Source organism: Squalius cephalus (assembly GCF_949319135.1).
Source record: "Squalius cephalus genome assembly, chromosome: 8".
In the NCBI taxonomy this organism is placed as follows: Eukaryota; Metazoa; Chordata; class Actinopteri; order Cypriniformes; family Leuciscidae; genus Squalius; species Squalius cephalus.
In genome coordinates, this window is record NC_137129.1 from 13,475,157 (window position 1) to 13,503,140 (window position 27,984).

The window sequence follows — 27,984 nt, forward strand, 5'->3', positions numbered from 1 at the left end:
TGGGATAACTACTACCATGAAATCACAGACAGCAGCTCCATCTTTGAGCATTCTCTTTTTGATGGGAATAAAAGCGGGCTGCGAGGGATAGACTACATCTCTTCAGTGGGTCGTACTGTTATTTAATGTGTTTTTTTAAAAAGATTGTTCTGCTGACGAAACACTGCAAAAATATCTTTCCAAGAAATGTCAGTTGACAAAAAACTCCAGACATCTTGACATGAGCTGTATAAAATTATTGATCTAGTAGGAGCTTTGTACAGCTTTTTATTTGGTGTTGTCTGTCCCTTGTAGCTCCCTTTGAGAGCGCTCCGCTCCTCCCTGACCTTTTTAGAAGAGAGCGGCCAGGCTCACGTTCCCTGCGGATTGGATAGTGTCCCAGCGCGGCGGCTTCATTTGTGGGGTTCGCACTGCTCAAACTCGGGATGTGGAAGCCCGCTCAGGCTTCTTCCACTACGAGTGATAGTTTAATGTTGGGATTGTGTAGCTCTGAGGAGTTAGATGACCTCATTGTTGCTGGTGATATTGGTGATTCGCCAGCCATATCCCCGCAGTACAAGGAGCTTATGGAGGTTGTGTCTCATGCTGTGTCTAAGTTAAATATTGATTGGCCTGCCGAGAAGTGGGAAGCGCAGAGGAAAAGCAAGCCATGTCATGGCAAGGCGGATATGGCAGCTGGTCAGGCTGGCACTTGCTTACACACTATGTCTATTTTGCAAATGTACAAGGCTGACCTGCTCAGGGACCTGGATGAGGGCGAAGGCCCAGTGTTATTAAAGAGCTGCATTGAGCCACTGATCTTTCTCTCAGTGCCACTAAGGAGACGACCTGCACCATCGGCCACTCCATGGCAGCTATGGTGGCTACAGAGACACCTTTGGTTGAACCTCTCGGACATCAAGGAGAAGGACAAGTCTTTCCTCCTTGATGCCTTGCTGTCCCCTCCTGGCCTCTTTGGCGATGCTGTGAGCACTGTCGTCGAGAGGTTCCAGAATGCAAAGAAACAGGCAGCAGCATTTCAGAGGTTCATTCCTCGCTGTCATCGGTCCTGGGGGGTTGCTGCCAAGGGGCAGACCCAGCCATCTGCGCCTGGCTCCTTGTACAGGCAACAACAAAAAGAGACTGTTGCAGCTTGAGCTCCCCCTCAATGAGCCTGGGGGTCGAAGCCACACTCTCGCCGATGCCTTCACAGGAGAAAATGCATCTGAGGACTGTTCTTCTTTCTAAGATGGCTTCGGGGGAAAAGACCCTGAAGCCATTCGCGGGCCTCTGAGGGCACCCTCTCTCGAAAGGGATCAAATTACACCCAATCCTTTGCGGAGCCCTCAGGAAATCGATTTGTTAACCCCAACGCCCACGGTGCTTAGAGGCACGTTGGTTTCCAACGAACCTGAACCTCATTGTCTTCCTGAAAACACTGCAGTCATGGGGGGGCCATGCTTTTGTTTGATATTCCCTGCTTTAGATCAAAATACTCTAGAGCACAGGCACTGAGATCATGGTCTTCAGGAACCTCTATCTAGTAGTGTTGAAGTCGTTCCTCCTGCAGATCAGCAGGTTCAAACCCCTCCAGCTTAAGTCCACCACAGTCCAGTCAGTCCACCATCATGTCACAAAGTGGACGTGACAACTGAGGGTGAGTTTACTGCCATATCCTCAAACATTACATTCACTGCTGTCCAAGCTTGTCATTTCATGCCAACTATTATTATTAATCTTTTAACAGAAGACATTCTGAGTCAGTATGAAATTGGTAGAATGCTTGGTAAGCGGGGATTCGGCTCCGTCTATGAAGAGAAACTCTTGGAGGATGGCCTTGAGGTATCATCATTTCCTTACAATAATTAGCTAGCAAATGGTCTTGTCTCATAATATCAACTAAGTCATCTTAATGTATATTATGTTCACTATTTAGTGCATCTGTCAAGTTGTATATGTAATTGTAGGTTTTGTTTTGTTGATAAGGTGGCAGTGAAAATTGCCAGAAAACCAGGGAACATGGAATATATCAACATTGTAAGTAGGCAACACTCGCTGTGTTTTTTTCCCTGTTTTCAATACTGTTTCAAAAACAAAAGGAAATCCCACACACTTTTACTCTGATTGATTGATTGATTTCCTTTTGTTTTTTTGATTTTTGACTTTTTTTTTGTCTTCCCTCCCACACACCTATCTATTACCTGCAGGTGTGTGATGGTAATTGTTAATTGTTAATTGACTGTATTCAATTTAAAATATGTAAACATACTAACAACAAATTTTTGTTCCAGAGATTATTGAGCTGCTGGACTGGCAGGACCATGCTGACCATATCATGGTCTTGAAGTGTCCCTCGCACTGCAAAGATCTGTGGGATTTTACAGCGTTTCATGGAGTCTGTGAACTTATAAACTTGTGCTGGTGAGGGGAGTATAATTTCAACAGGTGTAATTGTTAATGTTGTGAAAATCATACTCCTCAGTAAACCCTTCCTATTTGAGAGGAATTTCAGCTGTGAACCAATCAAATGTGATACTGTTCACCTGCTACTCATCAGCACTTTTATACAAGACCTCTTACAAGTGAAGTAAACCCTCAGTATCTGTGGAGCATCTGAGAAGATAGATTTTTCATCTCTTAAGTTGGAGAAATGTTTGCTTGTGGAGCGGATTCAGCTAGTCTACAGAACATCATGACACCCAAAGGATTCTCCAGGCAAAATCTACCACTAACCCCTAGAGGAATCCCAAAATTTATTATTCCTCCAAAGTTATCACTGTCTCTTCAGAAATCAAAAGATGAGGACACACGTAAGCTACTATCTCCAGAAAGTCCAGAAGAACAGTCTCCTAGACATCGGCCTTCCACTGGTTCACCACACATTTCTGCCAAACTTCGTTTTACCCCCAAGATCAAGCTGAAACGTCTGCAGAAATCTGCCTCAGAGGATCTCTCAGACCCTTCGACGTGTGCAGCCATGTCTCTGGAACATGTTGAAAAGGTCACCACACCTTATGGCTTTCGGGCCTTGGCTGCCAGTCCCAGCGTCAGCAGGAGGGAGTCTTTATTCCATAAGCAGGGACGATGTGCAGAAAGGAAAAGGCCGGTGGATTCTCTTTCTTCACCCATGTCTTCAAATTCCGTGTTCAATTCCACAAACAAGAGAAACGGCTCGGCAAGAAAGGTGCAAGACAGCCCAAATGACTGCTGTTCTCCTCGGAGATCCAAGAGAGAAGGCCTGGAGCTGTTTCTGAACAAACCATTGACTGTCTTGAGGAGTCTTACTCCAAAAAGGAAGAACCCTAACCAAAAACTTCAGCTATGATGTCACCTATAAAAAACGTTGTAACTGATATCAGCATTAGTATTGTTACTGCCTTTTTTTTTTTTTTTTTTTTAAGTTGCTTTTGACAAACTCATTTTAAGTGTCTAATAAAATGCTTTTAATTCCAATCTGTGCAAATTTGTCACTTTTGGTAGTCAAACCGTATACACTTGCATGCAGACAACCTACAGCCTGGTTTGTTAGAATCTCAAATCAACACAATTTTCTTTTTTTTTGTTGCAATTTCCATCAAGGCAGCTCTAAACATCAGTTCAATATCTTGCATCAAATTATTCAGGTTAGACATTTTCTTAGAAATAAAATAATTGTTTTTTAATCTAACCTTGTGTAAAGATTTAATTCTAAATTGATGGATCAAATAGTGAGCAAAGTAAGAAATGTTAAAAATATTGGCTGATATCACTTCTGATTCATCCATTACATTGGAAATGGAAGGCCTAATCAGCCGAACAATGCATTGTGGGACAGAGTGTGTAGTGTGTGCCCTTTTGTATATGGGTATACAAATGGGCTTTTGTATATGATACACTTTAAAAAATCTGATTATCCAGGTATTGTATGTATACAGACAATTTGCATGTTAAGCATAATGTACATCCAGTGTGCAAACCAAAGAAATGGTAGAGTAGTATGTTATTGAAGACAGCAAACAGGTTTGTTTTCATCCCAACAAGAATACAAGACTTCAAATGTGACATTTTGGTAAGAAAACCAAACTTTTTCCGCCCTTTTTTTATTAATATCATAGTCCTTTAACATAGTTACAATCTGTTTTTATGAAAATAAGTCAGTAGAAAGAATTCTTTAAAAAGTCCAAGTCAAGTCCTCCATTTGTACGGTCCTGCTTTCTGCAACTCTGTGCATTTCAAACATGAGATAAAAACTCACAGACCCTCTGTAAAGTCTCCGGCTCCACTCTGCAGAGCCACAGTGTCCAAACAGGACAGAGTGTCAATCTTTATTAATGATGGGCATGGGAAAGGTCTGTTCAATATGAAAAGATAAAAGGCTTGAACCTGAAGGCCCATATCTGCTTTCCACCATTCCAAAATGAACCTCCAAATGCAGTAAAATCTTTAATCAGTTTAAGATCCCTGTACTTCATGTTACAGTCCGGGTTCACTAACGTTAGTGGGTAATCGTTCTTTGAAGTACATTGCCATGAATTTTTATGGATGGGCCATTGAGGAACATTAAATAACCCTCTTTGTTAAGGCAGTCTGTCTTGTTTGTACATCTGTCAGTCTATGCCAGTCTGGGTTTAGATTTTCCAGGCTTAGCCGCCCCCACTGCGCCCATCCTTGCACTTAACCAAACTCTCAGGCTTAAAATAGCCGAGCAGTGCAGTGGTTAGAGATAGTAGAGGCTTGTCTCCCAGGCTCCTCTGCATTTGAGTCCAGAGAAAGAGTTCTACCCCTACAGTAGGAGAGTGTTTGGACAGGCTGTCCCCGATTGGCTGGAGTCGATGATTGACAGGTAGTCTCCAGTGACGACACAATCACAGAGGGGGCGTGGTTATGCTGGGTGTGGTTGGCATGAGGATTTGTCCTCTCAGTCGCTGTCAGAACCTACTGCAGATGAGCCTTTCCGTTTCCTCTTGGGAGCTTTGGGTTTGGAGTCCTCTTCCTCCTGGAGGGGAGTCAACAGAAGTCATTGAAAACAGATGACGAGTAGAACATAATAATAATATGGGTGCTAGTCTGAAGGTCTTCGTGATGGTGTCAATTTGTGAGTGTAGATTTACCGAAGCGCTGCTGGATGCGCTCTCCTCTTCATTGCAGGGTTGAGGAGCAGCACCCTTGCGGGACCGTGGCGAGGACGCCGGGGCTTTGCGTCGAGATTTAGGCTGTTTGGAGGAATCCTCATATTCCTCAGCCAATGAGAAAAGATCACTGAACCTGACAGAAGAAAGAAGCGATGGATATTTAGTCAAATAAAAACTGGAAAATACAATACAATAATAAATAAATGCTGATAATTGTGCCCTGTCAAGCAAAAACACACCTCATTTTGTGGGCCTCATCGCAGCTGGCCTGAACATGCTGCAGGGCCTGTAATATGGGCGTCTGGGAAAAAACTGATACACCAACAAGAAGAATTCAGATATCAATGTTTAAGTCAATATGAACGGTAAAATAGACAACCAGGCTGCTAAGAATTTAGTGGTGTTAAGAGTATTGGCTGTGGGGGGGAACTCACAGTTGTTCTTGGTGTTGCTGAGATTGAGTCTCAAACTGTCCAAATGTTCCAGCATCTGTTCCAGGGTCAGCTGAGCCAGTTTACTGCTGGAGCTCCTCAAGCTACACAAAAACACAGCACAACTCAAATATGTGTATATTCAAAAATTACACTACCTTTCAAAAGTTTGGTAAGATTTGTTTCTATGCTTTTGAACGATTCTCTTTATGCTCAACAGACCTGCATTTATTTGGTTAAAAATACAGTAAAAACAGTAATATTGTGAACCATTATTACAATTTTAAATTACTATTTTCTATTTGAATATATTTTAAAATGTAATTTATTACTGTGATGGCAAAGCTGAATTTCCCAGTCTTCAGTGTCACATGATCCTTCAGAAATCATTCTAATGTGCAGATTTGCTGCTTAAAAAAAAAATCGTATTATTATTATCAGTTAAAGTCCGCGTGAACCGGAAGTTGCAAACGACATTTCTCCAGTGTTGTGACGTATTTCCCAGTAAATATTGAACAGAGGGCAGGGTTTTACTCTAGCGCTCCTCCTCTCCATCTCTCACTCATAGCAGACTAACGGTTTGAGGGGAGTGGTTAAGCGTTTCCCAACCCAAGCCGTCAAACCTACATCATCAGAGAAGGAACGCCATTCCAGACCGGAAGTAACTTTTCAGACTTTGATTAAAGATTACGACGGCAAACAATTTTTTTCTGTGTATTAACTTGCACGGATTAATTTTTCAAGACTAGTAATATGCGCTAACAAAGTAAATAGGGTCAATTTTGATTTCAGTTGGACTTTAAAATAAGTTTTGTGGGTTAATATTTTTGTGGAAACATTTTTTCCCAGGATTTATTTAAGAATAGAAAATTTAAAAGAACAGCATTATTTGAAATAGAAATCTATTGTAACAATACATATCTTTACTGTAACTGAGTCCTTGCTGAATAAAAGTATCAATTTATATACATTACTGACCTTAAACTTTTGAACAGTTGTGTATATGTAAACATTAAATTATATAATTTGAAATGAATTTGAACAGGTGCTTTTTTCCCCAATTAGAAAACCATCATTTCAACCCAAACTGTTAAAAGTAGATTTTTTTGGGCAAGATTTACTTGTTGAACATGAACACATGGAAGCATATTTAATAATTTATTTAAAAGATATTTAATAATAAGTCAAACTTTTAAAAAATAAAATATTTGTTTCTTCGTGCCATCATACTTGCAAGTCATGACACAATGAGTGGGCAGTAAACTTGCCCACTGCCAAGATCTTATACTGTAAATATTCAATGTACTTCATGTTTCTCCAGGGATACTGACCCTGAGGTCAAACCACTTGAGCTTGAACCTGCAACCTTTGTGTCCTCAGCCCAGGGCCTTAACCACACAGCATCTATCTTTCGGTTCAATGTCACAGGAGGGTTTCGAACTAGCCGAAGAACATGTCATTACCTCTGTCGTTTACGGGGCATGTTGTTGTTCTTGATGAGCAGGGCTTTGATGTGTTCTCCCAGCAGGTCATCGTGTTTAGCCGCCCAGTGCCGCAGGATGCTGGTGGTGAACTGATCCTCTTGGTGATAGGGTCGGCTCAGCACCATCTTCACCATCTCCTCACTTGGCCTTCAGCACAGCACAGAAAAAAAAAAGAAAAAAAAAAATGAATAAAAAAAATGACTGTCCCACAGCAGAAAAGATAAGTAACCACTTGTGTGAAAAGGCTTACTTTTCCCTGCGTAACTGCAGCAGCAGGCAGGATAGAGCCTCAGGATGCTCTGCGAATAGAGAGAGAAGAGAATTATGGGAAATTTAAGTGTAAAGTGAAAGTGTGTGTCTATGTAGAGTGATGCTAACCCTTGTATTTGAGGTGCTGTAAAATGGGGGTGATGGTATCCAGAGGGATATTGTGCGCCAGGAAAAGCTGCCATGTGCTGTACTGCTCAAATGTCTCCCAGTCCAGAGACTGAACTGTAACACACAGATGCAGAGGGGAAAATAACATTTACAAAGCCATGGAAGAAATTCTGGCACATTCACAAAGATAAACACAGATTTCACACTAAAGCTTTTAGCACAGAGTCAGTTTGACATCCATGTTCTGGCTACACTGACAAAACAAGCTAAGAATTCAGTAGTTGCCAAAAGTGATGTCCTGAGGGGATTTTTTTTTTTTTTTTTATGACCCTACAAGTTCGATTATGTGATGAAAATACGAGGAAAATATTTTCTTTTTTTTTTAATATGAAGGAAAACCAAAACACTGAACTTGGTTAAGGTATTTATCTGACAAAATTATTTGGCAAAAAAGGCAAACTACAGCTACAGGTTTTATTTTACTATGTTTTTGCATGTGTTAATAATTTCTTTGTATGACAGCCCGGCTAAAAATTATGTCCGCATAATTGTTTGGTGTAATAATGCAATTTGATCAGAAACTTGAGGGGCCAGATGGAGCATCAGAGCTTAAACTGACTTAAACTTACTGAGAATGTTGAGGACTGAGTCTTTACGGAACATGACCAGATTACCCATCATCACGTGACACATCAGCTCCTGAAGCTGTGAAAACAAGAGGAAGAGGTTAATAGAGATTTGGAAAACAAATTAATTTGAATGTAATCAGTATCAAAGGGATCGTCCACCCAAAAATGGAAATTTTGTCATCAGTCACACCGTACAAAAACATTAATCGTTTCTTGTGCGTCAAGCAAGTACAGCTGAGCTTCAGTTGACCATATTTGATGTGCTCTATGCATGCGTGTTTATCATTGTTTATATGTGAATAAAAGCCTAAATTAAATTTGTTTATCATATAAAGTGATTGAGTCTCATCAGAAGACTTGGATTAAATTGCTCTATTCACATGGCTTACTTTTATGATCTCGATATGAACTCTCTGAAGCATCAAAACTTTAGTGTAATGGACTTTCAATAGAGAGACACAAAGGTCTCAGGCTTCATTAAAAATATATCTTTATTTGTGTTTCGAGAATGTTTGTCGGTCTTCTGGGTTTGGAATGACATGAGAATGAGTAAATGATGATATCATTTTCATTTTTGGATGAACTATCCCTTTAAAGGTGTAAATTTGAAACCTGTGCTGAATCAATGACAGCTACGATCATGTTGAGGAGCTCTCCACTACGCAGGGTTTCATCTGGGAACTGTACAACACAAAAAAAGTAAGAAAAGGGTGTGAAACTCTCAGTTGCAGGCACATGGTGTTGGAGTATGACGTCTATGCGTGCACGTGCATTACCTCTGAATAGATGGAGGGGGTTAGATAGCACAGTAGCCTCACGTCATCCTCCTGACAGGCCTTCATGTCCATCATCAAGCAGGTGTGCAGGTCACCCAGAGCCGTGGCCTGAGCAAACGATTCGTACAGACTCATCTTCCCCGCTGCTGCTTTGCTGCAAAGACGTACATACAAATGACAGTCTACTATAAAAACACTAAGATTTCAAAACATACATAAATATTAGTATTGTAATTTTACCAACTAATTTGATATTATTATTATTATTATTATTATTTTTCTTAAAGATGCAGCAATTTTTCTTACAGTGAACTGTAATATTTCCTAGTTTTGTTCAATAATATTTATAATAATAATATTTCCTATTATAATTATTATTATTGTGATTCTTATTAATTATGTTATAGCCATATTGATATACAATCAAAAAATGCTGCCCACATTTATTTTGTTTTAACGTTGTTTCAAATTGCCCAACCTGGATTTTCACAATTATGGGTACAACCCATATCATACAGCTCTATTTCAGAGAGAAAAAATCCTAAATAGCATAATTTCCAAATCAGGCACAACAAATCTCCAGCGTTAAGTATTTATCTGTCCATGTTTAATATACAGCTATGTGAAGTGGGATTCATCAAAGAATTAGTGACAATGAAAGTCAACTGTGGTATCGCCTCACTTATCTTGTGTCTGGGTAAAAAAGTTTCACTTGAACAAGTCGCAAAGACAACAGCCAATGGCCTACTAGCATTTATGTTCTGCATCTGCATGAGAGAGAATAACTCTCCATACCAGCAGGTGACAGTAGTCTGTCATTCAAAAAGTGAAACTGAAAGAGCTAGGACAGGAGATGAGAAGAGCCTTCTGTGTTTACCATCATGACTTCGTCATTTGCTTGCTTTTGATATTTTTTGGACTAAAGAACATTTGACTGTACCTGGCTTTGAGGTAGTAGAGCAGATGATAACCGATTTTCGGCTGTTTCTGGTACAGCTCAGCGAGCAGGTCCAGCAGAACAGAGAAGCCACTGTTGTCTTCCTGCATCTGACACAAGTTCCTGAATATCAGACACACCGGCTTACACACGGAATCCTCCAGCGACCTATTAGCACACACAGCAACATATTAGCCTCTTCATTAAGAAAAATAAACAAATGTAACAGGACATAATGGGAAGAAAACAGGGGCAATGGGATAAGGATACAACTCAGGCTGGAAGACACATGTCCCAGATGAGCATCATGGCTCAAAGTGCTAACCACTAGATAGTGTGCTAATCGACTTGGCAGGACTAGTCAGAGAGAAAGAGAAAAACATACTCTTCTGTGATCTCCTCAGGTAACACATCTCCTCTAAAGTGACTCTTAAACAGTTCAGCCAGACAGGAAGCTAGAGTGGACATCTGTTCCGAGTCAAAATCCTCCTGAAATAGGACAAATGAAAGAAAAAAAAAAGTGTGTAAAAAGTCAGCTGTATTTGAAGCTCAGCTCGAAATATTCACCCTGAGCAAAGCTCACCTCTAAAATAAGATCCACAATTTCCTGCATGACCTCGCAGTGTGTTTCTGTGTCACTGAGAGAGAAAGAGCCGCACAAATGAGACTTATGCAATTGAGATCTTAATATATCCATAATACAGGTTATTAATCAAGTGTCTCACCTCCCTTTCTGCAGCTGGAGAACCCTCTCTTTAAGCGCCTCGTCCAATTGGTCCACGAAAGGTGTGATGTCAGCAGGTTCTTCAATGTAGGTTTCCTTGAGCTGTTGGAACTTGAACTCTCGTTTTTTACCTTGGGATAAACAAGGGTGAATATCATGATGCCACTGATATGAACTGAAAATACAAAATTGGGTCATGGGCATAATTTTGAGCCAGAGTCACTGATCTAGATTAGATCTAGATAGCACATAAGCTCCACTCAAACTAAAACAACTTTGTGAAACAGAGCATCTTATTCTTAATAGGTTGATCTAAAGGCCTGACCTAAAGTGGATCTGCCGCTACTAAAAGCATCTTACCCTTGTTGTTCAACTCTTCCTCATCATCACTGAAGGTAGCATCTGTGGTGTCATAGCAACCATCCTCCTTATCAAGCACATGATTGTCCATCTCCAAGGGAACAGATTCCTCCATTTTTACTACATGACAGATTAAACAAATGTTCAACATTAAAACATACGACTCTTCAAGCAGAATTTCATTCCACTGACTTTTGAGATTGTAGACTAATGGTTCTCAACTAGGGGTCCAGGGCACACTAGATGGCCTTCGTTTCAAGGGCCTTCTAGGCCTTAACCACAAGATGACTTAAAATTATTTAAAATGAGACAAAACCAGCCTTAAAATAACAGGGAAAAAAGGTGTAAGCTGACGTATTTCTTATTTTTCGTTTTAAGAACCAAAACAAATTTGTATAATAAATATAAATATTTCTAGTTATGTCAAGCTCTAAAATACTTAAGAAATAAGAAGACCTGAAGAAGGTGAAAACTTTTGGAATTACCTAATGTAATTATTTTCTTTAAATTTATTAAAGATTATTTATACTAACAAACTTATAAATATAAAGTTTGTAACCAAAACCAGGAAATTAATACAATATTAAAGTCAAAACATTTTTATAATAAATATAAATATTTCTAGTTATGTCAAGCTCTAAAATACTTAATTGGGTAGAAATTTAATAAAATATAATAAAAATATAATCAATTAAAATAATTCCTTGACAATGAGGGGCCTCGGAGTCAGACAGAACTGCTGCACTACACTACATATTTCTAATAAAGCATTTACTTCACTGACGAAACAGAAAAGTATATAACTAAGTAGTAAGACATACAATTGGATCTCAATACAAGAGACCCCCTGGTATTGAGCAGTATACATATTTGCATGTAGGCTAAATTATTATTTTTAAAATTCATTTATGATCAACTTTTAGGTTCAATCATTTAATAAATGTGACCACAACCTCAACTACACAAAATGGTCACAAATCCCTCCTCCTTGTATAAGATGTTAATAGGCAATTATATATTTCCTAATCTCATACTAATGCTATTACTTTACTCTGCTTTTCAAATCATAGTATGCTAAAAAAAAAGTAAGCCAAAATGCCTTTTTGTATAACAGTTCTGGTGGATTGAATTGGGTTGGAGCTTTTATTTATTGACATGACTTGCAATGAAAGAGTGCTGTGTAGCTCTGACCTTCTGAGGGCGGTGACGGGGAACTGCAGAACTCTGGGAAGCGTTCTCTCAGCATAGACCGCAGCTCACGGTCCAGTTTAGGGTTGTCAAACAGAGGTGCTAGATGACTGCGAAAGGGAGAGAGATAGTCAGGATCATTATATAACAAAGCATCTTGAAAACAGCAGGGTCACATGGGTTGGCATTCTTGATGAAGTGTCTGTATGAGCACATGGTATTGATTGTGTGCGTGTGTGATAAACTAACGCCAGAACTCTCTTCTCCATGATAAAGTTGAGAGAGTTGAAGACACCCTGCCGCACTTGAACCTCAAGAGGAGGAAAAAAGTTTGGGATGATCTGAAGAAGAAGACGACAGCGGGTAAACCAAAGAATTAAAACACAACAATAACTGGCATTCACAACACATTTACCTTGTATTATGCTATTTATTTCAGAGTCAAACAGAATATTCAGTGGAAAATAATGCAGGACAGGACTTTTTTTTTTTTACTGGACTGCAACTGGATTCCTTTCATATTATCGGCAAAAAAGTTATTTTAGTTCTCATTTGTCTCAACAGTAGTTAACTACATTAGAAATATTAATTAAAGCATTTATTAATCTTAGTTCATTTTAATTTCAACATTAACTAATACATTTTTAAAATCAAAAGTTGTATGTTAATATTATTCAATGGACCTGAGCTTACATGAACTAACAAAGAATAGTTGTATTTTTATTAACTAATGTTAAGAAAGATTAATAAAAACTAATTAATAAAAAATTAAACTAAAAAAGATTAATAAATGCATTAACCAATGTTAACTAATAGGGCCTTCTTGTAAAGTGTTACAGTAATTCCAGAGGGAAAGTTATTTACTCTGAAAACCATAATACACGTATTAAAAAATTGTCCATTTTGATTTGATGTTTTTAAATGTGTATTTTAAAAGGACACTTCTGTTAAATTCTGGTGATTCTATTTTTAAAGCCATGACTCACACTTAATGAGCAAGAAATTAACAAGCTCTTAGATACAGTAAGAGCTGAGAAACAGGTTTCTCACCCGACACATGAAGTCCAGAAGTGTAGCTGTAATAGCAGGATGTGGCTTCATGGAGTGATGCATCACCAAAATGGCTGGCTCTGAAAGAGAAAGAGATAGAGGGAGAGAGAAAGATCAAAGAACAAAACAGAGCATCAGTGACTGGGTTAAGGCAAAGCATATGGTTATTACATGTCTGTTTATGAAGTCAAAGCTGAAAGACACAGTAATGGCATAATGCCTCTCTTACCAATGTTCATGATGCTGTCTTTCTCAGGGTTGAAGAAGAGCCAGTCATAGAACAAGGCCAGTTTGGCATTAGATGCAGCAACATTAGACTGCGGGGAAAAATTAATTAAAGATTTTTTAAATTCTTGAGACCCTTTTTAAGACCTGCACAAATAAAATTAATACCATATGGGCAAGGTAGGGGAATGTGTATGGAAACATTTTAAACTGTAAATTGACTGTAAAAACCACAATTTAAACTTTAAAGTTCAAATAATACAGGTTTTGACAAAAACAAAAAGTTTTATAAAATTATAAAACTCACATTTCAGGCATCAAATAATACAGGTTTTGACAAGAACAAAAAGTTTTATAAAATTATAAAACTCACATTTCAGGCATTTTTTAAGAAAAGGAAAGAGTCAAAAGTATAAATGATTAAATGTATATTAAAAAAAATATGAGAACTTTTTCATTGGTCAAAAAAGGCGGACACCCTGAATAAAAATGCACTTTCACTCTCTGACAGAAGATGCCACTTATGGATAGCAGAAATATAGCAGTTACCTCTAAAAAAAGCAGCACTGAGCTTATAAACGCTACTTTATTAGGCATTTTACAGAGTTAAAAAAGAAAATGCCATCGAAACTTTCCTTTCCAAAGGTGACGAGTTTGCAGGTATGCCATATCACCATAAGGTAAACATTGTTATAATTAAAGGTGCTCTAAGCGATGTCACGCGTTTTTTAGGCTGAAACATTTTTTGTCACATACAGCAAACATCTCACTATCCGCTAGCTGCCTGTCCCCTGAACACACTGTAAAAAAAACACAGTCTCTGTAGACATCCCAGGCTCCACAAACAGCAAGAAAAACAAATTGGGCCAACCTGCACCACGAAACATAACAAACAGTGTTCCAGCCAATAACCGACAAGAATGATTTGGGGGTGGGGGTTGGGGGGTTAGTGCGCGTGCACATGAAGGGGGGTGTGGGGAGTGGAGGAGAGAGAAGCATGAAGAGGGAAGTTAGCTAGAGGAGAGATGTCCTAGGCAACGACAACGACTAACGTTAGAATTATATTCTCTTGAATTTTGATATGGCCGACACACGACCAAAGAGACGACGTTCCGATGAACAAATAGCAAAGAAGAGGGAAAAGGAGAAGGAACGCGCAAAGTCCCGAATTTACATCGGAAAAGCCTGTTTCAGGAAGCACGGAAGGGAGGGGGAGGGGACGGGATGAGGAGGAGGGAGGGTCGAGCTAGCCTCCGTTTTGTTTGACAATACTTCGAACGTCAACAAAAAGTGACGTCACCCAACATCGCTTAGAGCACCTTTAATAAACAGTAGATCAAAGTAATCACTTGGCATAAACATGGGCTATTCATTGATGGGCGAACTGCCCTGAAAGCTTGAGTCTGTAGAATGTGCAACAGTGCTGCGTTTTTACTTTGAAACAATGCAAAGCTTACAAAAGCTTTAAACATTATATTAAGCCATTTCACAATTATTGCTTTTCCATCCCCAAATTTAAGACCTCTTGAAATGATAATTAAGACTTCTTATACCATTTAAGGTATTTAAGACTTTTTATGACCTTAAATTTGATAAAACTTAATTTAAGACTTTTTAAGGACACACAGGGAACTTTAGGAAATGTTTTTAGTATTTGCTTACTGTGCAGGTAGTCAGGAGCCAGCCAATAATCGCCCAGCGCGGCAAAATGTCAGAGCTCAGCACTTCATTGGATGGATGAACCACACCACATATATAACGAATGAGGTCACAGCGCAGTGATTGGCTCTCAGCTGTGGATAGATACTGTCGCTGAAACCAGTCCTGATAGCGCTTCTGCTGGCCAAACCGAACCTGCAGCCAGGGAGAGCAAGAGCGTTTGGCTTTTAAGTCACAAACAAATTGTGGCTTCCATGTCAGGTATCAGTGTTTGTGTGTTTACCCTGGAGGTCATGAACAGCAGCTTGGTCTCCATGTCAGGGGTGAGTCGGCAGGCCAGAAACTTGCGTGAGGTTCTAGAGGTGAGGAGCTGCAATATACCTGCAGCAGGACAAGGCGACAAGAGGACTTCAGAAACATACACAATCTTTACTGTGTTACTGTAGAAATTCCCTCACACACCTGTGAACTGTGGGCTAAGGGTCTGAGGATTGTGCAGCAGGTCTCGCCACAGCAAATCCATCTCAGGAATACGAGCCACATTCTGTAGTAGTCTGACGAGATCCCTCCCCATGATAAAACACTCCATGAACTGTCAAAACACAATCACATTGCAATTAATTGCCATTGAATGGCAACACATGAAACAGCAACAAAAACATTTAAACATCTCTAATGAGTAACATTCAAGTGAAATTAAAAATGTAGGGCAGACTTTATACATTAGGATTTGAGTGAATGAAAACTGATAATACCGGTTAATATTAACTTACCCAGAAATGAGTATCAGAGGTTGATAAAGTTGAATTATAGTTAAAGACATGTATTATGTTTAAAAAATATTTATATTTCAAATAAATCCTGTTCTTTTGAACTTTCTATTCATCAAAGAATACTGAAAATAAAGTATCACAGTTTTCACAAAAATATTAAGCAGCGCAACCGTTTTTAACATTGATTATAAAAAAAAGTTTCTTGAGCAGCAAATACACATTTTAGAATGATTTCTGAAGGATCATGCGGCATGTGAGAAAATGGCTACTGAGAATTCAGCTTGAATAATATATTTTTAAATATATTTAAAAAATATTTATATTCAAATAGAAAAGTTATTTTAAATCGTAATAATATTTCACAATATTACTGTTTTTACTATATTATTGATCAAATAAGTCTAGCCTGGTTGAGAATAAGAAACTTCCTTTAAACACAAAAAAAATATTATATCTGTATATTATAGACAGAAATATTATTTGTTTACCTCCATGTCACTTGACCATTAAACGAGCAGAGAATAGTACACATGCAAATGTGTTGTTAAATTATTGAAATATTAATCTCAGGGATCTTTTTAAAGTAAATATATTGAGTCAAACGGGTTTGGATGACACAAAAAAAAAATCCTGATGCATAGGATAGCCTACATTTAAGCACAAATGCTATTTGAGCGACTATTAGTTGAAGCCTGATTAGACAGTAAGACCAGGAACATTTACATAAGGTACGTACAGTCAATTCTGATTTCATGCTGTTTTTAAATCTGTTGAATAATTGCTGGCAGCCTACTTTAATCACAGCTGGTTCAGGCCCAAGTCACAAGTTAAATCCCAAGTGTTCTTGACCCAGATACAGACATCACAATCCTGCTTTAGTGCCCTTGAACGAGCCCCTTCACCTCAGCCGGCTTCAGGGGGAGTGTCCTTGAAATTAGTCTACAGCAAGACGCACTGAATAAAAACGATTTAACTTTCAATGCGTTTCTGATCTTTTATACAGAAAATGCAATTAAAAATGTTGCAATCCAGATTTAAAGCTTTGCATCATGGCTCAATGTGTCAGAGTATGTGTGCTCAAAAATCTATTTCATGAGGTGCATCCTAGAAAACAAATGTTGGCCAGTTTTTCTTCATTATCCAGTTTAACTCATTAACACAGACACACAAAAAAACATCCCCAAAAATAATTTCGCCATGTGCTCAATGTAAACTACTCATGAAAAGTTTGGAATATATAAAAATGAAAAAAAAAAAAAAAAAGATCAGCATGATTTCTGAAGGATTGTGTGACACTGAGGACTGGAGTAATGGCTGCTGAAAATTCAGCTTTGCCATCACAGGAATGAATTACAGTCACACCAGACTTTGAGCATGTGAAATGTCTATGGACACTGCAACGGACGTGATATGATGTCACATATTGCGGCAATTAAAAAAAAAACTAACCAAAATATACAATCTACTCAAATATACACTTTACAGCAAAAAGTTTGTATTCTTTTATTTTAGCTAAGAGGTCACTTTCTAACACATCAATCTTCTGTTGGTCATGCGTCTCCACGTGATGCAAATTCGCAGGTCAAGAGTTTACCAAACTTGAACTTCAGAATGTAGCGGAATCAGAAACTTCTATGCATGAGTCTTCAAGTCAATGGAACAAAAAGTCTTGTAAAATATATTCAAATTGGAAATTATAATAAATTGTAATAATATATACTACAATACCACTGTTTTTACTGTATTTTTGATTAAATTAATGATGCCTTGGTGAGCATAAGAAACGTCTTTCAAAAACATAATTATTCCAAACTTGACCAGTAGTGTAACTCTTAAAAAAACAAAAAACAAACAAACATACGTCCAAATTTGAAGTCTTTCCTGTACTCACCCTCTCTCTAAGCAGTCCGATGCAGAAGTCCACCTCTCTCTGTCTGAGCGACAGCAGGTTTGGCGTCCCATGGTCCACTATGAGCCTCAGGTATGTGTACACAGACATGGCCACTAACATCCCACTCTTCAGCACCCACTCTCTGTCCATCAGACAAACACATTCATGAAACTAATAATAAACTCTGGTCCATTTGCATGGACGTAGTTACCGGCCAGAAAGCAACAGTCACATCACATGCTGTTTGACTTAAAACCTCTCACCTCTGATCCACTAAGATCTCCAACACATTCTCTGCCAACCACAGGTTTTTGTTGGAGATGTCTCCCCCTGCAGATTGACGTAGGTTAGACAAACAACAAAGGGGGAACGTAGTAAATATGTAGAATGACTTTCATTTGTGTGTGAACGCACCAGCGATCTGTTTCATGAGTGTCATGAGAACTCCATCTGCTCCAATGACTCCGCTCTTCACCAGCTCTCTGACCAACCACACCAGCTGCCCACACAAAAAGAAGAGACGTCAAAGGTGCTGTTAACAAACATTAAAATGAAATCGAAACACTTCATTGAAAATGTTGTAATTAATTGAAAAAAAAAAAAAAAACGTAAATTTTAAATAAAATTATTGAAAAACTGAAACGTTTAAGTTGAAGTACTAAAATTATTTTTTTTAAAAATTACAAAAATAATTACATAATAAAAATGACAGGACATACAATTACTAAAACTTGTAAATGAAAACTAAAAATATAAAATGTAATTATAAATATTTATAAATACAAATAGTATATAAATAATACTAAAATAAGTAATCAACAGAAACACAACAGCTCCTGTCATCCCAAGTTCTCAACGGCATCAGACAGGGGCCCACCTGCGTGCGGCACACGTCCTGTAGCTTAAGAAACTTTTCCATAAGGATCTGGTTGATTTTCATGAGTACAACGTTCATGCCATCCCGATTCACTAACGTCAGGTCCCTGTAGCACTGCAGGACACAATGCTATGTTAATGTTCTGGGAGAACAGTTAGAGAAGAAGAGCATTCTGTGGTATGTATGTGAATCAGATCTCATGAAACATCGACGTACCCTCTGTGCTTGTGGGGGCTCTGTGAGCAGAAGCGCGAAGAGACCCAGACACACCTCCTCATGCTGCTGTGGACCCTTACACACCTGCACACATACACACATCACCCCCATCAAATACTTTCATAAATACATCATCATCAACAATGGTTCTAAATACAGCCAAGTTCTTTTAAATATTCTCAACTATTTTTTTTTTTTTTTTTAGTTCTTTAAGACACTTTTATTGATCTCAGATCTCAAGTCAGTCACAAATTGAAAAGAAATGTTGAAGAGAAGAAAGGCGAACGCTTGGATCAGGAAATTGCAAGTTCCAAGCCAGATTTAAACTCATGGACTTCACGAGCAACACGTCAACATGCACTAACCAGTGCGCTAAACGTCATGATGTTCTTCTTTTCTATAAGCCTGTGGGTAAAAGTAATGCAGCATCCCACTGATGGAAACATTTATGATTACATGATAATGCTGACGGTTTCGATTACTATTTTTAAACTACTGTATGCAGTATTCAGTGTGTAATATAGTAAGTTAGCCTAGTATTCCATTCCACACACAGTCATCATAACAACAGCTATGACATACACTACTGCGGCAGATTGGGTTTTGAGAGAAATTAACACTTTTATTCAGCAAGGATGCATTTATTGTTTTTCGAAAGTGACAGTAAAGACATTTATAATGTTACAAAATATTTTTATTTCAAATAAATGCTGTCTTTTAGTCTTCTATTCATTAAAGAATCTGGAAATAAAATGCATCACGGTTTCCACAAAATATTACAAGAACTATTTTCAACCTTGATAATAGTAATAATAATAAAGGTTTCTTGAAAACCAAATCAGCATAATGATTTCTAAAGGATCATGTTACACTGAAGACTGGAGTAATGATTCTGAAAATTAAGTTTACTAATTAAATTAGTAATTAAATATTACAATTTTTAAATTTGATTTAATGGTAATAAGTTTTAATCAAAAATAAAATAAAATAAACTTTATATTTTCCTTTATATATCTTGTCCTTTATATTTTTTTGTAGTAACCGTTTTATAAAATCAATAAGACATGAATGTTGTACTGTGAATATAGTCATTGCTGAAGTGGTTGCAGGGCCTCCACTGAACACACTGTAATAAAACCCTTCTGTCACGACTATATTCCAAATATAGCACAGTACCTTATTGCTTAAATAAATGGGCATTTCTTGAAATATAACAGGCATTTGCTGGAAATCCACATTATGAATAACAAAGAAATAAGTTAAGGCCTCATTTCTGACTCACAAGATTTGCATGTAGGATAACACAGGCGCTGCGTCCAAAATCAAATACTTCCCTACTATATAGTAAATGAAAAACAGTACACCAACAGAGTAGTCCACCGAGATTCTTATGTGTACATTTGATGGACACTTTCCCATGAGGCCACGGAAGAGGATTTATAAATGGCAGTGAAGCGACACAACTAACACTGATAGGTCACGTGACTGTAACGACATGGTATTTAGACATGGGGGCTAAATTTCTTTCATACTACCTACGTTCATATTATACAGAACATACTTTTTAATGGACGCGAATGCTAAGTAAATTCAAATTAAGTACCTAATCAGAAAGTAAGTGATTTCAGACACACTTTTGGACCAATGAATTTTTATTAATATACAGTTAACTGATAATTGGTGGATAAGCATTTAAAAATCATTAGTCTATTTAAATCAGATGTCTATTTCTCTGTCACTTATTATATTTAAAGTATCATCCTTAGGGCTAGTCACACAGAATGCGTTTTTGCGAAGATAACTATGTGAGAAGATAACTACACATAAGCTACATAAATTCATCAACTAACCATTCAGAAATGTTGTCTACATGTTGTCACTTCTTCTCGAGTCTATCCATCATTGTACGACTTTGGTTTGAACATAAAAGGCTAAAAGTTTTTGAAATGTTCAGTGCATGTCTGTGTGCGGTAAAAGGACATAAGCTGTTGAAGCTCCGCCCTCTGTGCTGAGAGCAATTTGCTCATTTGCATTTTAAGGGAGAGACACAAAAACGGTGTGTTTTTGCTCACCCTCAAAAATTTACAATTTTACCATGCTATTGAAAAATATCTGTGGGGTATTTTGAGCTAAAACTTCACATACACACTCTGGGGACATCAGAGATTTATTTTACATCTTGTGAAAAGGGCATTATACCACCTCTTTAACGCCCCCCCAGTATACAAATCAGTAAGTGTCAACAGATATATTAAAGTTATGTGGACATATGGTTCCCAAATTAAGCATTCAAAAAGAATAACATTTTGCTCTGCTAGAAAATATATCTACATTTTACAGAAGTCTAATTTTTGTATTCTACTAATTTCTATTATGTCCTGAAAACTCACAACTTTAAAATTCCATTATATGTGCAAGTTTTTATGATGTGGGAATCCTGATGTGTGCTATTTTAGGTGGATGTGTGACTAATAAACACTCACATGAGCAGTGATGGCATCATTGGCTTCCCGCTCTGACAGCCCATTGGTTATAGACGTGGTGATGCTCACACACCTCTCCAAGCGCTGAAACACACACACACACAAACTGGTTAGCACATTACAGATCAATATGGGTGCATGCAAGAACGTCAAAAACAAATTAATACTGTAGTTAATAAAGCATACATTTAATCGTATGGGGGAACAAGCTATATTATTTGAAGACATTTTTTAATAGACATTTAAAAGACAAAAAAAAAAAGACATTTAATGTAATAATTACAAAAGCAACAACAATAATCGTAATTTTACAATTACACTAATGTAATTAATAATAATGCATATAATTATAATGGAGTACTATTTTACATTTATATTTTTGTAATTGACAATTGTGATTATTATATTAAAATACAACCAATTCCATAATATATCACTGCTCACTAAAAAACAAATTTTTGACACTTATATTTTTCATAAACATATGTAATTGGTGTTTTTGTATACATTTCTGTTTCATAATTATCTTACCATTAAACATAGCTGAAATGCAACTAAATAGCAATGTAGCCTATAATAGACCTATCTATCTATCTATCTATCTATCTATCTATCCCCCAAATGTTCATAAATAATAGTCTAATCTCAATTGAAGGACATGACTGCATCACTGTTTAAAACCTTTCCCAGCAGATGGAGAGTCACTGACACCATCAGCTGTCATTTAATACATATATGACATAGTAACATCATTGTGTTCATCACACATAATGTTTCCACTGCTGCAACAACTCCTTCCTTTGCATTTTAATCTTCAAATAAGATAAGAGTACAAAAGCCATCCCTGGAACTATCAACCCTGTTCTGAGTGATCCCACAAGTCTGATAGTGTCAACTTCTCAATTCTGCTTGTCCTTTTGTTATTGTACTTAGTTTTCACCATGTTTTTCTTCACAAATGTGTGTTGTGCAGGACGAAGTTAACGGCCAAAGGGAATGAGTCGATCCCTACCTCCTCCAGCTCATCTTTGGCGTCCAGGCTGGTGGACACCAGAAGGCGACCCTGTGCTTTACCCTTAGCCGGCGAGGGCTCCATCTCCTCCCGCCTCGCTGCGCCCACACACACGGGACCTGACGGGGGTTTAGGGCGCTGTTTAAAACCCTTCTTTCACTGTTTACGTGGGACTGTGGGGCTTATGAACTAGTTAACCCTCTCTCCGCCCAGTCCTAGGTGCCTACAGTGTGTTTACGACTCTTAATTCGCCACCTTCGCGCGACCACTCCAGTGTTTCCACAGTGTCCAACTGTAACAATTCAACTTCCGCAGGGCATGGTGGCCTAGCGGAAGTGTTCCGAACGCGGAGTGAAGGTGGAGCGAAAAAACCCATTTATACCAATCGCGTGCTGAGCATTTTGATTGACGTGGCAGTTGACCAATCACGGTGATGGCACTATCAGCGAGACCCGTTAGACAAAAAGAAGCCCGTGGAACTTGACAAGAATGCTGCTTCTGTGTAAACATGTGGGCAAAAACTCAAGACAGACAGTAAACAATAGGATGGGATGCAAATAACAAAATAGCAAATTTCAAACAATAAGGATGGGATGAAAATAACACATGGATACATATACGTGCTGACTTTTAATTGGGTTAACAGCAGGGATTTAATATAACATAACATATATGTGATAATTAACCCTCTGGTGCTGTTCGGTCATTTTCAACCGAAAATTTTACGGGGGGGGGGGGGGGGGGGGGGGGGGGGGAGGTTATATTGTACTGGAAAAAAAAAGTCACACGGGCTACTGATCGTGGTCAAAGATGACCGCATTGGAAACGAATGGGAAGCGTATTTCATCTAGTGGAAACGTTTGGTACTGCGCCGAAACAAAATCTTACTAAAAGCTCTTTTTTTAACTCGAATTTTTAACTTAATTTGAAACACAACTTGTTTCGATTTATGGCTATGATTTTCTCACAGTTTTAGAATAAAACATGTTTTGGAAAATAGATAGGCTGGTTTAAAGTAGGCTACTTCTTCCTGCCTCTATGTATTAATGTTCATGGGTAGCCTAAATGGGTTCCATTCAGACCTTAACATTAAGTATTTTACTGTTATGTGTCAACAAGATTCAACAAGACATTTTCACCTGGCTAAACCCAATGTTTAGATCTGTTGTGGTATTTATGCAAATTATAATAGCACATAGGGCTACATACTGTAATTAGATTATGCACCGTTTGTCCATGTTAACCAACAATTTAAAAAAAACTTGTAATACAATTTTTGTTTGTCTTGATGTAAGTAATCAACTCAGTAATTGTCATGGTGATATCTAAAGGTTAAAAATTTTAACCTTCACGTAAGAAAAATAATGAATAAGGCGTATGAATAGGCTATATTTGGGTCTTTGTTGAAACTTTCCCCTAATGGGATTCTTCGGGACTTTTTTTTCCTTACTCAGGACATATTGAGGATACAAAATCAGTTGAGTTTGCTTCTGTTGCAATTTGTTCAACCTTTTTCCCTAAAATGACTGGACTATTTGGTATTTATGCAAATTAGCACATACATAATTAGATTATGCACCGTTTGTCCATGTTAACAAACAATTAAAAAAAACTTGTAATACAATTTTTGTTTGTCTTGATGTAAGTAATCAACTCAGTAATGTTCATGGTGATATCTAAAGGTTAATATTTTTACCCTATTCACGTAAGAAAAAGAATGAATACGAATAGGCTATTTGGGTCTTTTTCGAAACTTTCCCCTAAGGGGATTCTTCGGGACTTTTTTTCCTTACTCATGACATATTGAGGATACAAAATCAGTTTGAGTTTGCTTCTGTTGCAATTTGTTCAACCTTTTTTCATAAAATGACTGGACTAGAAGGGAACGAAAATGAAGAGAAAAAAGAAGCTGAAGGTGAAACCTACCGCTGGGCACCCACGGAGTAACGTTAACACAGACTTACTAGCCTGGAAACTAACGCTCACCATATTTCATATTAACCAAGCTAACATAATTCAGTTTCTAATTATTCAGAATCAGCATATGGTAACTTAATTAGAAGTGTGATCGTTGTAACGTAAAAATTATATATTTATATAGGCTATATTATGACGTCTTATTTGATCTCTAGGACGGTTATTAAGAGTAAACATGAATGACAGTCGATAACTGATTACACTGAACAATTTTTTTTGTTTTATCTTAATAAAATCAAACACAATTTAAATACTTATTTCACATTCACATTTTTAATATACGCGATTAAATTTAAATAAATATAAGTAATATAAAATGTAACAATAAAATTACAAATTTTACACTTGCAATTGAAATTAATACATAACGTGTGCTTCTAATGATACTATGTGATATGTACCATGTTTTTTGCATGGTAATTCAAGGTATAAAGTCTTCTATGGCATTATCACTATTTATTTAAATAAATATATGTTGTCATGAGGATGTAATGTCTTCTTATGTCTGTCAATGTGCCATTAATGCCATCGCAGTGATCTAAAAAGAAATGTTAAAATTTGCCTTTTTCTGTCTTTAGGCACTACTATCTTGTGTATATGGTGGTCTTAACATTTGTGAACCTTATAACAATTCCTCTGGACGTGGCATTTTCTGATGATTTGTATGGTAGTGCCCACAAAAACACACTACTTGGTGACTTTCAATGTATTTTCAGACCTCCTGTTTTGTGTTGATGTTGGCCTTAATTTTTGAATGGGCATTTTCAGTGAAGATGTTCAGGTATGAACATGCCTTCATTGCCTTATATGTCTATAGTGTAATATTAATTATTTATTATGCTTTACCTTTACCTTTCTAAAATACGGTTAAAAATTGATACAATGCATTCCTGTTTCTGTCTAGGTCATCCTTGATCCGAAATTAATAAGATAGGATTATTTCAGGTCCTGGTTTGTTCCTGATGTGGTGACTGAAACTTTTTCAGAGGCTCCTGGGGCATATGCATGCGCAGCCGCAGTAACGCCGCTCGGGTTGCTTCATATGAGACCGCTTCAGCACTGGCTTCATGGCCGAGTCCCGAGATGGGCCTGGCTGAGAGGCACGTAGCTCGTGCACAGCACCCCGCACTGCCTCCAAACCTTCAGCCTGTGGTCGGACCCTTCGTTTCTTCGGTCAGGTGTTCCCCTAGAACAAGTGTCCAGGCATGCTGTGGTCTTCACGGATGCCTCTGCTACTGGCTGGGGGGCCACGTACAACGGGCATGCAGTTTCTGCATTGGCACATCAATTGCCTCGAGTTGCTCACAGTACGCCTTGCGCTGGGCCGCCTCAAAGGGCCGCTACATGGTAAGCTCTTACTGGTCCGTACGGACAGCACTGCGACCGTTGCGTACATCAACCATCAAGGTGGTCTACGCTCCCGCCGCGTGTCGCAACTCGCACGCCATCTCCTCCTATGGAGTCAGAAGCATCTGAGGTCGCTTCGTGCCATTCACTTCCCTGGCATGCTCAATCGTGCAGCTGACGAGCTTTCACGACAGCCCACGCTTCCGGGGGAGTGGCGTCTCCATCCCCAGGTGGTCCAGCTGATATGGGACTTCTTCAGAGCCGCTCAGATAGATCTGTTTGCCTCTCCGGACTCGACCCATTGCCAGTTGTTTTATTCCCTGACCGAGGGGACCCTCGGCACGGATGCACTGATGCACAGCTGGCCCCGGGGCCTACTCAAGTATGCGTTTCCCCCAGTGAGCCTTCTCGCACAGACTTTGTGCAAAGTCAGGGAGGACGAGGAGCAGGTCTTGTTAGTTGTGCCGTAATTGGTCCAACCAGACCTGGTTCCCAATACTCATGCTCCTCGTGACAGAACCTCCTTGGCCCATTCCTCTGAGGATGGACCTGCTTTCTCAGAGATGGGGCACTCTATGGCACCCGCGTCCAGACATCTGGAAACTTCATGTCTGGTCCCTGGACAGGACGTGGAGGTTCTAGGTGATCTACCCCATCACTTCTGCTAGAGCCCCCTCAACAAGGCGCCACTATGCTCTGAAGTGGAACCTATTCGTTGCATGGTGTTCTTCCCACCTGGAAGACCCCTGAAGATGTCCGATCAGAGTCATGCTTTCCTTCCTGCAAGATAGGTTGGAGCGAAGGCTGTCTCCCTCCACCCTCAAAGTGTATGTTGCCGCTATTGCCGCACATCACGATGCAGTTGAAGGTAAGTCGTTGGGAAAGCATGACCTGATCGCCAGGTTCCTGAGGGGAACGAGGAGACTGAATCCGCCTTGCCCCCCCTCTATACCCTCTTGGGACCCGTCTCTGGTGCTCAGCGCACTGCAGAGACCTCCCTTTGAACCACTGCAGTCAGCTGAGTTAAAGATCTTGTCACTAAAGACAGTGCTCCTGACTGCCCTGGCTTCCATAGAGAGGGTAGGGGACCTGTAAGCATTTTCAGTCAACAAATCGTGCCTAGAATTCGGGCCGGCCAACTCTTACGTTATCCTGAGACCGCAGCTTGGATATGTGCTCAAGGTTCCTACCACTCCCTTCAGGGATTAGGCAGTGAACCTGCAAGCTCTGCCTCCGGAGGATCAGTTGTGTAAGATCAGATCGTAAGATCAGTCTTACGATGCCCAAGGCATGCCTTGCCCGTTCGGGTTGCGAGCACACTCAACTAAAAGTGTTGCTTCCTCCTGGGCGCTGGCGCCTCGCTGAGAGATATATGTAGAGCTGCGGGCTGGGCGACACCTAACACGTTCGATAGATTCTATAGCCTCCATGTAGAGCCGGTATCTTCCTATATACTCGCCCCCAGTAGCCAGTAGCGCGAGGGACCCGTTCTTACTGTCGGCTTGCAACGCCATTCCCGCCCCCATATGTGCGTCTATTGCTCCAGTAGTGTTCCCCAGAAATGGCTAACCCTGCGAGTTCCAGTCAGACGTTGCGGAGCGTCTGACGCCAGGCCTGCACTTGTATGCATTGTGGAACCTGTGTTAGGCTGGGTGTCCATATGTAGCGGTCCCTGCGGCGACCCCATATGTGTATTCCTCCACGATCAGCTCCTCTGCCGACGAGCCCGTGTCTTTCCCTCGACAGAGCCCACTCTGTCGTCTCTGCTGGTGTTCTTCCCCCCATAACTAGGCTGGAACCACCCCAGAGACTGCCATATGTTGTACTACCCTGCTTGGCTAGTCCATTTGTGTAAACGTCACAGTGCCTCCCTCCAGGGTAGGATGTGGCTTCCGCAGCGTTCCCTTCCCCAAGGGCATGCTTTCCCAGCATTATCCAAAAAGTCACACTGAGTGGGTCTTGCTGAACAGCAGTGACTGACCTTCTCTGTTTAGAGCTCATACTTTCTGCCCAACACTGCGGTCAGACCAGGAGGCTCAAGCGGAGCGCTGGAAGGGCCAGCAACCGTGGCGTTTTGGTAGATATCCCCATTCGTCAGAATCACTTCTGACTCACGTCATAGTGAGCTGACAAAGGGGAACGTCTCGGTTACGTATGGTAACCCTCGTTCCCCGAGGAGGGAACGGAGACGCGAGTCCCCTCGCCACAGTTGCTGAGCTTCCGCTCTTCTGGCTGAGTCACAGGTCCGGCTCCTCAGCGGAAAAACAAGGATGCGAACGCACCTGCTGCTTGTTATATGCTCGCGCCGTGATGCACGGCAGCTGGTGCAATTATCGCATGCCAATGTGTATTGGCTCGTTAGTTTCACTCGAAGTAGATAGGCTCTCGCAAGCGATCCCCATTCGTCAGAATCACTTCTGACTCACATCTCCGTTCCCTCCTCGGAGAACGAGGGTTACCATACGTAACCGAGACGTT

At 39.4% G+C, this 27,984-nt stretch overlaps 1 protein-coding gene across 1 annotated transcript; it reads right to left on the reverse strand.

The window, feature by feature from the left end:
- Positions 1-4,017: 4,017 nt before the first annotated feature.
- On the reverse strand, positions 4,018-22,500 carry ints3 (integrator complex subunit 3). Its single transcript, XM_079878044.1, has 29 exons — positions 22,183-22,500; positions 21,172-21,255; positions 18,689-18,772; positions 18,473-18,586; positions 18,010-18,094; positions 17,859-17,925; positions 17,596-17,737; positions 15,394-15,523; positions 15,215-15,312; positions 14,935-15,126; positions 13,277-13,364; positions 13,048-13,127; positions 12,247-12,338; positions 12,001-12,107; positions 10,810-10,929; positions 10,451-10,580; positions 10,309-10,363; positions 10,111-10,214; positions 9,729-9,893; positions 8,789-8,942; positions 8,625-8,693; positions 8,013-8,088; positions 7,384-7,497; positions 7,256-7,304; positions 6,985-7,152; positions 5,525-5,625; positions 5,330-5,402; positions 5,070-5,223; positions 4,018-4,954 (listed from the first exon to the last, which is right to left on the reverse strand). Exons 1-29 carry the CDS (start codon positions 22,264-22,266, stop codon positions 4,877-4,879), a joined length of 3,057 nt encoding a protein of 1,018 aa, XP_079734170.1. The 5' UTR covers positions 22,267-22,500; the 3' UTR covers positions 4,018-4,876.
- Positions 22,501-27,984: the final 5,484 nt, after the last annotated feature.

What these genes read in the sequence shown, in the direction of transcription:
- ints3 (XM_079878044.1), bottom strand. Translation starts at nt 22,266, where the DNA reads ATGGAGCCCTCGCCGGCTAAGGGTAAAGCACAGGGTCGCCTTCTGGTG. An exon ending in GAGATCTTAGTGGATCAGAG is followed by an intron (nt 17,738 to 17,858) that starts GTGAGAGGTTTT and finishes TCTGATGGACAG; the next exon opens with AGAGTGGGTGCTGAAGAGTG. An exon ending in GCGCATCCAGCAGCGCTTCG is followed by an intron (nt 4,955 to 5,069) that starts GTAAATCTACAC and finishes ACTCCCCTCCAG; the next exon opens with GAGGAAGAGGACTCCAAACC.